A 13,400-nucleotide genomic window follows, 5' to 3' on the forward strand; every position below is an offset into this window, starting at 1 on the left:
TGATAGTGATTTTCTTAAATCAAACAGTAGCCAAGACCCTAGGAAAAATAATTGAACTGACAACAGGCAGGTCTGGTTTATTAATAATGGAATAGCTTTGGACATTCTTGATGACTTAACGTAATGACAGAAAAGAGGTCGGAAACTGAAATGCCTAGAGAGCGGGTCAATGGCTAGGTCTCAGAGGAGAAAGGAAAACATGAGTTATTCCTAAGACCTTATTGCATAGAACAAAGCATTTTATGGTAGTCCCAAATATGAATCCAGAGGAAATGGTTTTGGTATTCTATTTTTAAAGGAAAAAAAGTTTTAAAGGCTTCAAAAATTGCCCACTATATTTATATTTATTTTTGCCCTAATTTTGGAAAACAGACTTGATTGGAGTTATGAAATTGGAACCTTAGTGAGTAACTTAGAGATCTTGGCTGTCTTAACTCTTTTATTCCTTGAGTTTAGATATCAGTTCTCCATCTGTTAATTGCACACCTTAAGACAGGTTAATTAACATCACTGAACCTCAGTTTCCACATCTGTATAATGAAGATGTTTATATTTTACTATAATTGTAGGAGAATATTAAAAAAAATTTAAGTGTATACAATTTCTGGCACTTGACATTAATACTTCACACAATAAATATTTATTCAGTGAATTAATACATGAATTTTGATGCTTCTGTTTTTCACTGCCTTTGGACAGAAAGGCCAGCCTATGGTAACCTTGTGAAAGCCTTTCATTTTCTCTAACTATTCAGGCTGCTCTTGCCCTGATCCTCATCCTTTTTCCTTTGGACTGTTTCAGTGGTCATTTAATGTCTTTTAACCCCAATTCTCTTTCCTTTCCCCATCTGTCTTCCTCACTTGTGATAAAGTACTTTACTAAAACAAAGACTTGATTTCTCTTAAGTCTACTGCACTTCTGGAAGGGTTTTAGTCATCTAAAACATTCCACACCCCCATTGTAAAGGTGAGACCCAGGGAGAGAAGGAACTCACCTATGTGTCTGTGCTCCTATAAACTGATACTAAAGATTAGGATTGAGCCCAGTACTCCTGGCCCTTGGCAGAAGATAACAAAAAGGGAGAAAACATATATTCTGTAGCTGTAGTCAAAGCAGCTATATAAGTTTTTCATTTCAATTTTTCTTTTTTTTTATTTCAATTTTTCACTAAGTTATTATCATTAGTTTTGTTGAATTTCAAATGCACCACTGTTATTATAGTGATATTATTAATTTCCATGGAAATTCTAGGTGAGCCTAGAGAAAAGGCACAATTAATAAAATAACTAAAACTTATATAGCATTCACTATGTACCAAGCAAAGCTCCAAGCATTGTACATTAAATCATTTCTCATCAGTAACCCTAGGTACCATTATTATCGCAATTTTTCAGATGAGGAAACTGAGGCAAAGAAAGATTTAGTAGCTTGGCAAGGTCACAGACTAAGAGTGGTAGAGTGAGATTAAAACTAAGCCTTCCAGATTCCAGAGTCTGTGTTCTTGATTACTATGCTAAGCTAGCAGAAACACTGAATTTCTGTGAATATCATTTATTCTCACTATGTTGGTAGCTAGTCCATATGGTTTCCCTTAACCCTGCTTTTTACTTCCAGTTCTAATTATCAGAAAGGGGCAACCTGAATAGCACAGTCTTCTGTTAACTTTTCCCTCTTTCTTTCTCAGAGAGTCATTTTCAACATTGTTAACTTCAGCAAAACTAAAAGTCTTTATAGAGATGGGATGGCCCCTATGGTGAAGTCTACCAGCAGACCAAAATGGTAAGTGACCCACAGAATGGATTTCCTTTTGATTGGAGAATGTGACTCAGGGCTCCAATTTATCTGCTCTACTGGCCCTAAGAGGAGTTCAATGAGTTTCTGCATGTTCGTTGTCTGGGCTCTAGGCGTGGCTCTTTGAGAATGTGGGAAAAGAAAACATGGTTCCATGTGTGGAATTACTAGCATTCTCTTATGAGGGAATGTACAGTCTGTTATTTGATAAGATAAACTTCCTGTCTTATTTGGCTTTTATCATGACATCTTTGGAAGCATAAAGCTGACTCTGTTTTTTCCTTTCTAACCTGGGCAGAGATATTGTACATTAACCCCAGAGGATATTGGGAGCTACAGTTTTGCAGAGTTCCCTTGCTTTGCTTGTTTGTTGTGGATTCTTTGTATAGATATGGTGTGAATATTTCTGGATGCTAAAGTTCTATTTGTCCCATTGCTATAGTGTAGCTGAGGACAGTTGGATAGGATTACTAATAATAGTAATGATGATGATGATGATAATGTTAATAATAACGACTGTCACTGAGAAAATCTGTTCTTTGTCAGATGTTTTATATTTGATGTTACAATTCTCACAACAAGCAAGGGAGATTATTTTAAAGATCCCTATATTACAGATGAAGACACTGGAGCTAGGATAGGTTAAGTATTTTCTCATGACCATAAATACTAAGGGGAAGAGCCTGTGTTATTGTTATTATCCCACACTGCCATTCAAACTGATTACTTTGTTCATCCATTTATTCATTCAACATTGACTGAGTGCACCAAAATGAGAGTTTTTAAAGCCAGAAACCAAGTGTTATTCACCTATCACACAGTAGGTGTTAAGTGAATGCTTGTTGAGCTGAACTGAATTCATGATGAGAATTTACATGTAAAGTGCCTGGCACTTGCTAAGTACTCAATAAATGTCATCTGTTATTAATAGTATTTTGTAGAATACTCTACAAATGCAAGGAATTGTTAATATTATTCTAGCTTTGATCCCTGTTCAAATTTTAATGACTAGTGAGAAGATCATCTCCAAATGTCTGTATTTATAGAAAGCTAGCTATTCATAAATATTGAATTGTGCTTTTATCTAGAAATGATACTTAGCAATTTTCTATAAATGCTGGGCTGAGAAACTCAGGTTTGTAAAAATGTAGGCATTTGATGATGATAATCAAAACTATTTATTAAAGGTAAAAATATCTTCCTGGGCCTATTTTTTTTTTTTTTTTTGCTTTACTAAGTCAAATTAACTATACTGCTGTTTCTCAGTTTCCTTTCAACATTGGGATCTGAACAGGAGGCAGACCTTTGCTGTGAGTTTCTGAATTCAGCCTGAGTGGATAGTAACAAAACACTTCTTTCTGTTAATAGGCATATATGTAGATGTGTGCTTCAAATCTTGTCAACAAAGCTGTTGATCTGCTCACAGGGGCCTTAAAATAACATTGTACTTCTTTTATGAGACTCTGTGTTGGGATCTTACATAGTGGTAATAATAACCATTTGGTTTCCTCAAGTGTTCAGTTCTGGAGTCTTTTTGTTTGCTTTTGAAAACCCTTCTGCCTTAATTATTTCATTTTGTTTTGTTTCTCATGCACTACCATTTGGGTCCTCTCTTTTAGGGCTCTTGACAAGATTTTGAAATATTAATGACTCTTTATATTTATGTTATAATGTCTTAGAATTAAGTCAGCATTCTCATCCAGTGTTGATAGGCTCTGAGCAGAATCTGCTATGTGGTCACTGTACTTCTCTAGTGGTCTAAAGAGGTTTAAAGTTTCAGAACCAAGTTTGTTGTAGTTGAAGCCAATAAGGTACAAGGTACCAGAATAAGTAAAGTCATTGACATGTTTAATCTCTCAGAGAGATTTTTACTTTTCTATTCCCAGACATTGAATGGGAAGTTTCTCATCTTCTTTCACACTATCCTTTCTTCAAGCAAGATGTTTGGAGATTTATTTAGCTAACAGGGCTTTATTGAATACCTTAATGTACCATGTGCTATAGATATAGATACTGGGGATATACTGTATGAATATGATAGAAACAATCTGTTCCAAAAGGGAAATTTCATATTAGAATTTTATTAACGATCTCTGTAGGCCATGATTATTACCCTTCTTTCTACTGCTTTGCTCTGAAGATCCTTTCTGTCACTTTGGTGCTTTCTGCCTAGGAATTTCTTTTGCTCCTTGTGTTTATTACTGGTACCAGAACCTATTTTCCAGTAATCATCATCATAAATGCTCCCAGAGTAACATAAAGAAATGTGTGTGACTGTTTGGCTCTCAGATTATTAGATTTTACTGGTCCTATGGAGTTTGTAGCCCGCCAGTCACCTCTGTTCATGGGATTCTCCAGGCAAGAATACTTGAGTGGTTGTCATGTCCTCCTCCAGGGAATCTTCCTGACCCAAGGATTGAACCTGTATCTCCTGCTTAGCAGGCAGATTCTTTACCAATGAGCCACCTAGGAAGTCCCTATGGGCATTGTGCATGCTAACTCACTTCAGTCATGTCCAAATCTTTGTGACCCTATAGACTGTAGTCCACCAGGCTTCTCTGTTCATGCGATTCTCAAGGAAGAATACTGGAGTGGGTTGCCATGCCCTCCTCCAAGGGATCTTCCAGACCCAGGAGTCAAACCTGTCTCTTATGTCTCCAGCGTTGGCGGGCAGATTCTTTACCACTAGCACCACCTGGGAAGCCTTTATGGGCTTTACCTAATTTAATATTTTAAACAGGCCTTGGAAATATCCTTACTTCATGACAAACATTAGAAACCCTAAATTTTCTGGATGAAATATATACCAGATTGGGAAAACAAACTTTCTTCACATTTTCAAGGTGAAATGAGCTTTCCTCTTCACGTGTCACAGGGGTCTGTAATTTATTCTAAGCAAAGATACCTGCAGGCCTTAGCATGGATCTGGTAATCAATTAACTATGGAAAGCAAATGAGCAAAAGAAGCAATTAAAAAGCCATTATGCAGATAAACATATGACCTCTCAAGGCTGTTCTGCCTTGAGGACTTAAAAATCAGCATAACTAGCAGGAAAATTGGAGAAGGCAATGGCAACCCACTCCAGTACTCTTGCCTGGAAAATCCCATGGATGGAGGAGCCTGGAAGGCTGCAGTCCACGGGGTCTGACATGGCTAAGAGTCAGACATGGCTGTGCGACTTCACTTTCCCTTTTAACTTTCATGCATTGGAGAAGGAAATGGCAACCCACTCCAGTGTTCTTGCCTGGAGAATCCCAGGGACGGGGGAGCCTGATGGGCTACCGTCTATGGGGTCGCACAGAGTCGGGCACGACTGAAGTGACTTAGCAGTAGCAGTAGCAGGAAAATGGAGAAGCTGAAAGATTTAGAAGTTTTCTGCCTTCATTCTAATTCTGTTTACATATTGGACTTCTAAGGATTGTTGGTTGTTAGTGGAGGTGATAGAATTCCAGCAGAGCTGTTTCAAATTCTAAAAGATGCTGCAATGAAAGTGCTGCACTCAATATGCCAGCAAATATGGAAAACTCAGCAGCGGCCACAGGACTGGAAAAGGTTAACTTTCATTTCAAACCCAAAGAAAGGCAATGCCAAAAAATGTTCAAACTACCGCACAACTGCACTCATCTCACACTAGCATAGTAATGCTCACAATTCTCCAAGCTATGTGAACAGTATGTGAATTAAACAGTATGTGAACCGAGAACTTCCAAAGGTTCAAGCTGGATTTAGAAAAGGCAGAGGAACGAGAGATCAAATTGCCAATATCTGTAGGATCATTAAAAAAATCAAGAAAGTTTCAGAAAAACATCTACTTCTGCTTCATTGACTATGCCAAAGGCTTTGACTGTGTGTATCGGAACAAACTGTGGAAAATTCTTCAAGAGACAGGAACACCAGACTACCTTACCTGGCTCCTGAGAAATCTGTATGCAGGTCAAGAACCAACAGTTAGAATTGGACATGGAACAACAGACTAGTTCCAAATTGGGAAAGGAGTATGTCAAGGCTGTATATTTTATACTCTGTTTATTTTATTTATATGCAGAGTACATCATGCAAAATGCCACTCTAGATGAAACACAAGCTGGAATCAAGATTGCTGGAAGAAATAACAATAACCTCAGATATGCAGATGACACCACCCTTATGGCAGAAACTGAAGAGGAGCTAAAGAGCCTCTTGATGAAAGTGAAAGAGAAAAAGCTGGCTTAAAACTCAACAGTCAAAAACAAAGATCATGGCATATGATCCCATCACTTCATGGCAAGTTGATAGGGAAACAATGGAAGCAATGGGCTCCATTTTCTTGGGCTCCAAAATCATGCAGATGGTGACTATAGACATGAAATTAAAAGACACTTGCTCCTTGGAAGAAAATATATGACCAATCTGACAGTATACTGAAAAACAGAGGCATCACTTTGCCAATAAAGGTCCATCTAGTCAAAGTTGTTTTTTACAATAGTTGCATATGATTGTGGAGTTGGACCTTAAAGAAAATTGAGTGCTGAAGAACTGATGCTTTTGAATTCTGGTATTGGAGAAGATTCTTGAGAGCCCCGTGGACTGCAAGAAGATCAAACCAGTCAATCCTAAAGGAGTTCAGTCCTGAATATTCATTGAAAGGACTGATGCTGAAGCTGAAGCTCCAATCCTTTGGAGTGCTACAAAGACTCACTGGAAAAAACTCTGATGCTGGGAAAGATTGAAGGCAGGAGGAGAATGGGACAACAGAAGATGAGATGGTTGGATGGCATCACCAACTTGATAGACATGAGTTTGAGCAAGTTCCAGAAGTTGGTGATGGACAGGGAAGCCTGGCGTACTGCATTCCATGGGGTCACAAAGAGTCGGACATGACGAGCAACTGATCTGACTGAATGACTGAGGACTCTATAGCATCACATTTTTTTCAACCATAACTGATTAATATTTTTTTTACTATTGTCAAAGGCTGAAATTTCTATGTGCTGGAAGCTGGTGGAAACCATCATTAAAAAAATAGCCAATATCTGTATCCTCATTTATGAAGAAACTAAAACTAAGATGTTTTCACAGCTTGTGATTTGTAATATTAGCCAGGGATCTCAGGACTCCATCTTTACGGTTTCTTGAATTTTCCATGCATGGGAAGGGTGGATGAGAGGGCACAAAGAGTGAGGGAGTAGCATGAAGCTCTGTGGCCTTTGGTAAATCTGAAATAACTTCTCTGATTGACTTGTCCATTGTAGTAGATTGAGGAAATTGGACTTAATCTTAGAGGTTGCTTTCATTAACACATTTTTATTGAACATCTAACTTTGTGCTCAGTATTGGGGTAATAAATATGAATATGACCTGTATTATATCTTTAAAATTTTGTTTTTAAGAAGTTTAAATGAAACATAAATAGGTACAATGTAAGAAGCATGGTACTTAAAACCATTAGAAAGGTATATAAATTGTGCTGTGGATTAGAGATAAAGAAGAAAATGATGATATTAGGACTTAAGAAGAAAAGGAGAAGCTTTTGGAGTGGGTGGTATTTAGCTAGATCTTAAGGAAATGGGGCAAGAGCAAAAACTTAAGAAAATGAGATTTCAAATAGAAGATATAACCTGATGAGCCATGATACCTCTTTTATAAGCCTCAGTTTTCTCACTGTAAAAAGTACATAATAATACTTTTTCAGAGATATTATGAGAAATGAATATGAAATGGATGTCTAAATATTTTTTTTAATCTCAAGGATCTTATTCAGTAAAATTTCTGACTAGTTCTTTTATTTTCCTCTCTCACCCAAAACTGACTGAATAATTGTTCCTTCATTTCTTCCCTTTCACCTTCCTTCCTCTCTTCCTTCCTTTATTCTTTTCTCCCTTCCTTCAGCTTGTCAACTAATGCTTGCTAAGTGGCCACAGTATACCAGGGAATATGTAAGGTATTAGAATAAAACAAGAAAAATATGGTTACTGTTCTCTAAAGGGCTAGACATTAAATATGTAATCTGATAAATATGATAATCATTAAAACAAAAGGGAGATCAGCATGCTTGAACTTGCATGTATTCAATCACTCAGTTGTATCAGACTCTTTGCAACCCCACAGACTGGCCTGTCCTCTATCCATGGCATTTTTGAGGCAAGAATACTGCAGTTGTTTGCCATTTCCTCTTCCAGAGAATCTTCCAGACCCAGGGATCAAATCCCTATCTCCTGCATCTCCTGCATTGGCAGGCAGATACTTTACCACTGAGCCACCTGTGGGGCCTATTTGGCATGCTATATAGCATATAAGACTTAGTCTGCTTCAAGGATAAGAGACCTTATTTAGGAATATTATTTATTGTGATAGCTGAAAGATGAATGAAAGCTAGATCATAGTGGGCAGAGATATGTGTGAAGTATATATCTTTGATAAACAAAGTTCAATGTGATTGGAGAATGAAATTCTAAGAAGAACGACTGGGGAGTTATGTTGTTCAGTCACTCAGTCCTGTCCGACTCTTTTCAACCTTATGCACTACAGCAGGCTGGTTTGCTCTATCCTCCACCATCTTCCAGAGTTTGCTCAAATTTTGTCCATTGAGCCAGTGATCCTATTTTAACTATCTCATGCTCTGCTTCCTTCTTCTGCTTTTGCCTTCATTCTTTCCCAGGATCAAGTTTTTTTCAAATGAATTGACTCTTCACATCAGGTAAACAAAATATTGGAACTTTAGCCTCAGCCTCAGTCCTTCTAATGAATATTCAGGGTTGATTTCCATTAGTATTGACTGGTTTGATATCCTTACTGTCCAAGGGACTCTCAAGAGTCTTCTCTAGCACCACAGTTTGAAAGCATCAATTCTTCAGTGTTCAGCCTTCTTTAGGATCCAACTCTCATGTCTGTACATGACTACTGGAAAAACCATAGCTTTGAGTATATGGACATTTGCCTACAAAGTGATATCTCTGCTTTTTAATATGTTGTCCAGGTTTGTCATAGCTTTTCTTCCAAGGAATAAGCATCAATTTCATGACTGTGGTCACCATCTGCAGTGACATTTTAGCCCGAGAAAATAAAATCTGTTACTCTTTCCACTTTTCCCCTTCTATTTGCTATGAAGCAAAGGGACAGGATGCCATGATCTTAGTTTTTGAATGTTGAGTTTTAAGCCAGCCTTTTCACTCTCCTCCTTGACTCATCAAGTGGCTCTTTAATTCCTCTTCACTTTTTGCCGTTAGAGTAGAATCATCCTCATATCTGAGGTTGTTGATGTTTCTCCCAGCTTGTGATTCATCCAGCCCTGCATTTCACATGATGTAGTCTGCTTTAAGTTAAATAAGCAGGGTGACAATATACAGCCTGTTGAACTCCTTTCTCAATTTGGAACAAGTCCGTTGTTCCTTGTCCAGTTCTAACTATTGCTTCTTGAACCACATACAGGTTTCTCAGGAGATAGGTAATGTGGTTTGCTTCCATTTCCTTAAGAATTTTCCATGGCTTGTTGTTATCCACACAGCCAAAGGTTTTAGCATAGTCAATGAAGCAGAAGTAGATGTTTTTCAGGATTTCCCTTGCTTTCTCCATGATCCAACAAATGTTGGCAATTTTATCACTGGTTCCTCTGCCTCTTCAAAACCCAACTTGTACATCCAGATGTTCTCGGTTCACATACTACTGAAGCCTAGCTTGAAGGATTTGGAGCATAATCTTGCTAGCATGTGAAATGAGCACAATTGTATGGTAGTTGGAATACTGTTTGGTATTGCCCTTCTTTGGGATTGGGATGAAAACTGACCCTTTCCAATCTTGTGGCCATTATATTCACTTATGGAACAAACATAGAATCACTCTGAAAGGTGAGGTAATGAGGGAAGAATGGCTAGGTGTCTCAGAGCTTGGGATATGATACAGTGGTGAGAATCCTGGGTCTTATTGTTGCCTCATAAATGGCAGAATGGTTGCTTAGGAGGCCAGCAACCTGGAAATACCAATGGGCACAGGCACAAAACAGTCCTTCCCAGAAGCCTGTTTGGGCTAAACAAAGCACAAGAAAAAGGCAGCCCAGTAAGACAAAAACACTGAGACAATAATTACTTACTCTAATCAAATACTGTGGGGGAAAAAAAAAAAACTGTCGCCCCACTTTCTCCCTTACCAACAAATGTCAAGCAGGAAGCTTAAACTTCTATTTTTGCTTCAAACCCCCAGCCAGGTGGTGTCAGAGAAAAGTAGGGAACTGAGACTTTCATTCCAGCTGGTCAGTAATGAACACTTCTCTCCTCTCTGTGATGTCAGACTGCTTGAGGAATCTGGATTTCCATCACCCATTTAAGGATGGGATCAATAGCAGAGTGTAGGGAAACAGAAAAAAGAATAAATAAATGTTAGGATGGGACAATAGAAGTTACCCCTTTGAACAATAGAGGAAAAAAAACAGATCAATAAATATGAACAGAACCTTGGGGACTGATGGGACAATAAATTTAGCATTTATTTCATTAGAATCAGAAGGAAAGGAGAGAGTGGGACTGAAAAAAGTATTTTATTTATTATTAGTAGTATTATTAATTTTATTTTATTTTTAAACTTTACAAATTGTATTAGTTTTGCCAAATATCAAAATGAATCCGCCACAGGTATACATGTGTTCCCCATCCTGAACCCTCCTCCCTCCTCCCTCCCCATACCATCCCTCTGGGTCGTCCCAGTGCACTAGCCCCAAGCATCCAGTATTGTGCATCGAACCTGGACTGGCAACTCATTTCATACATGATATTATACATGTTTCAATGTCATTCTCCCAAATCTTCTTACCCTCTCCCTCTGCAACAGAGTCCATAAGACTGTTCTATACATCAGTGTCTCTTTTGCTGTCTCATACACAGGGTTATTGTTAGCATCTTTCTAAATTCCATATATATGCATTAGTATACTGTATTGGTGTTTTTCTTTCTGGCTTACTTCACTCTGTATAATAGGCTCCAGTTTCATCCACCTCATTAGAACTGATTCAAATGTATTCTTTTTAATGGCTGAGTAATATTCCATTGTGTATATATACCATAGCTTTCTTATCCATTCATCTGCTGATGTGGAAATCTTCTCAGATTTGAAAATATTATGTAAACCTATAGATTTGAGGGACTGAGTAACCAGAAAAACCTCAAAAAGGAAAAACTGAGGGAAATCTTTGCCAAGAAGTATCATAATTAAACTTCTGAAAACTAAGGACAAAGGAATCTTGAAAGTACTAAGAAGAACTAAGCCAAAGGGAAGTGGTACAATGTTTCTCAAATGCTGAGAGAAAATAGTTGTCAACCCAGACTTCTATATCTAACAAAAATATCTTTCAAGCATGAAGGGAAAATTAAGACATTTGTGATGAAAGCAAAAACTAAGAATATTTTTCACTAGCAGACCTACACTTATGCAAAGTTCTTGAAACAGAAAAGGTAATAAAGAAGGATTCTTATAATATCAGAAAGAGTAAAAAAGACCCCTGGGACAATATTAAGCACACCAACATTCAAATTATAGGAGTCCCAGATGAAGAAGAAAAAGAGAAGGGGCCTGAGAAAATATTGGAAGGTATTATAGTCAAAAACTTACCTAAAGGAAAGGAAATAGTCACCCAAGTCCAGGAGGCTCATAGATTACCATACAAGATAAATCCAAGGTGGAACACACTGAGACACATACCAGTCAAACTAACAAAAACTAAATACAAAGAAAAAATATTAAAAGCAACAAGGCAAAAGCAACAAATAACACAGAAGGAAATCCTAATAAGTTTATCAATTGATTTTCAACAGAAACTCTGCAGGCCAGAAGCGGGTGGCAGGATATATTTAAAATGATGACAAGGAAAAACCTGCAACCAAGAATATTCTACCCAGCAAGGCTCTCACTCAGATTCGACAGAAAAACCACAAGCTTTTCAGACAAGCAAAAGCTAAGAGAATTCAGCACCACAAAAGGAGATTTTCTAGGTGGAAAAGAAAAGACCACAACTAGAAACAAGAAAATGATGAACTGAAAAGCTCATCAGTAAAGGCAAACATACAGTAAATGTAGGAAACCATCCATATGCTAATATGATATCAAAACCAGAAAACATGAGAAGAGTATAAATGCAAGGTATTACAAATGCATTTGAAATTAAGAGATCAACAACTTAAATCAGTCTTGTATATATAGAGACTGCTGTATCAACACTTTATGGCAACAACAAACCAAAATCTGCAATAGATAGACACACAAAAAAGAAAGGGCAATCTAAACACAGCACTAAAGGTAGTCTTCAGATCACAAAAGAAGAGAACAAAAGAGGAAGGGAAGAAAAAGACCTACAAAAACAAACCAAAAACAGTAAAATGGCAATAAGAACATATATATCAGTAATTACCTTAAATGTAAATGGATGAAATACTCCAAACAAAAGACATAGACTGACTGAATGGATACAGAAGCAAGATCCATATATATGATGTCTATAAGAGACCTGCTTGATATCTAGGGACTCATTTGGACTGAATGTGAGGCATAGAAAAAGGTGTTCCATGCAAATAAAAGAAAGCCAAGGAGCAATACTCATATCAGATAAAACAGACTTTAAAATATATTCCATCTCTGGATCTTCTAATTCTTGGAATGAACCAGGAGTAAGTTATATAATCTCTCTGTTCTCTTTTCTCCCATAGGACCCAGCAAATTTGTCCACCCTGGATGATCTTCACACTGTGCTGCCTGGAGAGTTCTTGCCCAGGCAAGTGTGGTACTCAGACAAGGTGTGAACCATTCTCTCTTATTTCCACCAGAGATGATATGCTCTTGTCCTCTTCCCTTTTGAGTGATCTGAGTTGAATTTGGTTTACGAGAGATACACTGACATTCCTCCCCTCTTTATATAGAAGGTTATTATCCACAGTCTTTCAGATTGGAGAATAGAAACCAGAAGAAGATAGATGAGTTGCCCCAAATCATACAATAAGTAAATGCCAACAGAGCCTGGAGCCCACATGTGACTGACTTATAGGCCTATCACTTTCTTTGCTGCTGTCACATTGTCTTCAAGTAAAGCTTGAGAATTTTGAGCTTTGTAACAACTTCTACCAACTTCTAACCATTTAGTTTTATATGGTGCATCCTACCAATAGGAGCTATCCAACAATGGAGGGCTGTCAGCATATGAAGAGTTCTGGAGCTGCTTCAGTTAAAGGAGAATGGCCCCCTGTCAGGGAGACATGGAGAAGGAGGGTAGACCCTATCAGTATGTGTTCCCAATTAAATTATAGGGAATGATGGCCAGGTGTTATAGTTACTGGAATTGTTTTAATCTCAATACTCAAATGGTAAGAAGCATAGAAAGGAAGAGGAAAAGAAAAAAATCCATGCTACAATCCTGGTCATGGGACAATGACCCAAACAGGGAAATGAGTGAGAGCTAACGAGAATTTGCTGATCAATGAACCAGAAGGTGGTGCCTTCCAAAATCCCCTCAAAGTCATATTATGGACTAAATTACTAGGATTCTAGGCTTTTTGTATGGAATTCAAGATTAATGCACATCATTCTATCCTAAACAGCTTTCATACACTGTGCTAGTTTCTTTGATTCTCTCAGAACTTTGCAAAGGGCATCT

The 13,400-nt window shown here is 37.7% G+C and overlaps 1 protein-coding gene across 5 annotated transcripts in view; it reads left to right on the forward strand.

Annotated features, from left to right (window-relative positions):
* AGBL4 (AGBL carboxypeptidase 4) overlaps window positions 1-13,400 on the forward strand; it is a 1,471,661-nt gene that overhangs the window by 666,334 nt on the left and 791,927 nt on the right. For 3 of the 5 annotated variants that reach the window (XM_070786575.1, XM_070786574.1, XM_070786576.1), the window contains exons 4-5: window positions 1,685-1,779; window positions 12,460-12,546. In XM_070786575.1, the coding sequence (XP_070642676.1) occupies window positions 1,685-1,779; window positions 12,460-12,546 (182 nt within the window). The remainder of the gene's footprint in view (window positions 1-1,684; window positions 1,780-12,459; window positions 12,547-13,400) is intronic. The other 2 variants (XM_070786577.1, XM_070786578.1) reach the window with 1 other exon arrangement.

This window comes from Bos indicus, chromosome 3 (genome assembly GCF_029378745.1).
Source record: "Bos indicus isolate NIAB-ARS_2022 breed Sahiwal x Tharparkar chromosome 3, NIAB-ARS_B.indTharparkar_mat_pri_1.0, whole genome shotgun sequence".
NCBI classification, from domain to species: domain Eukaryota; kingdom Metazoa; phylum Chordata; class Mammalia; order Artiodactyla; family Bovidae; genus Bos; species Bos indicus.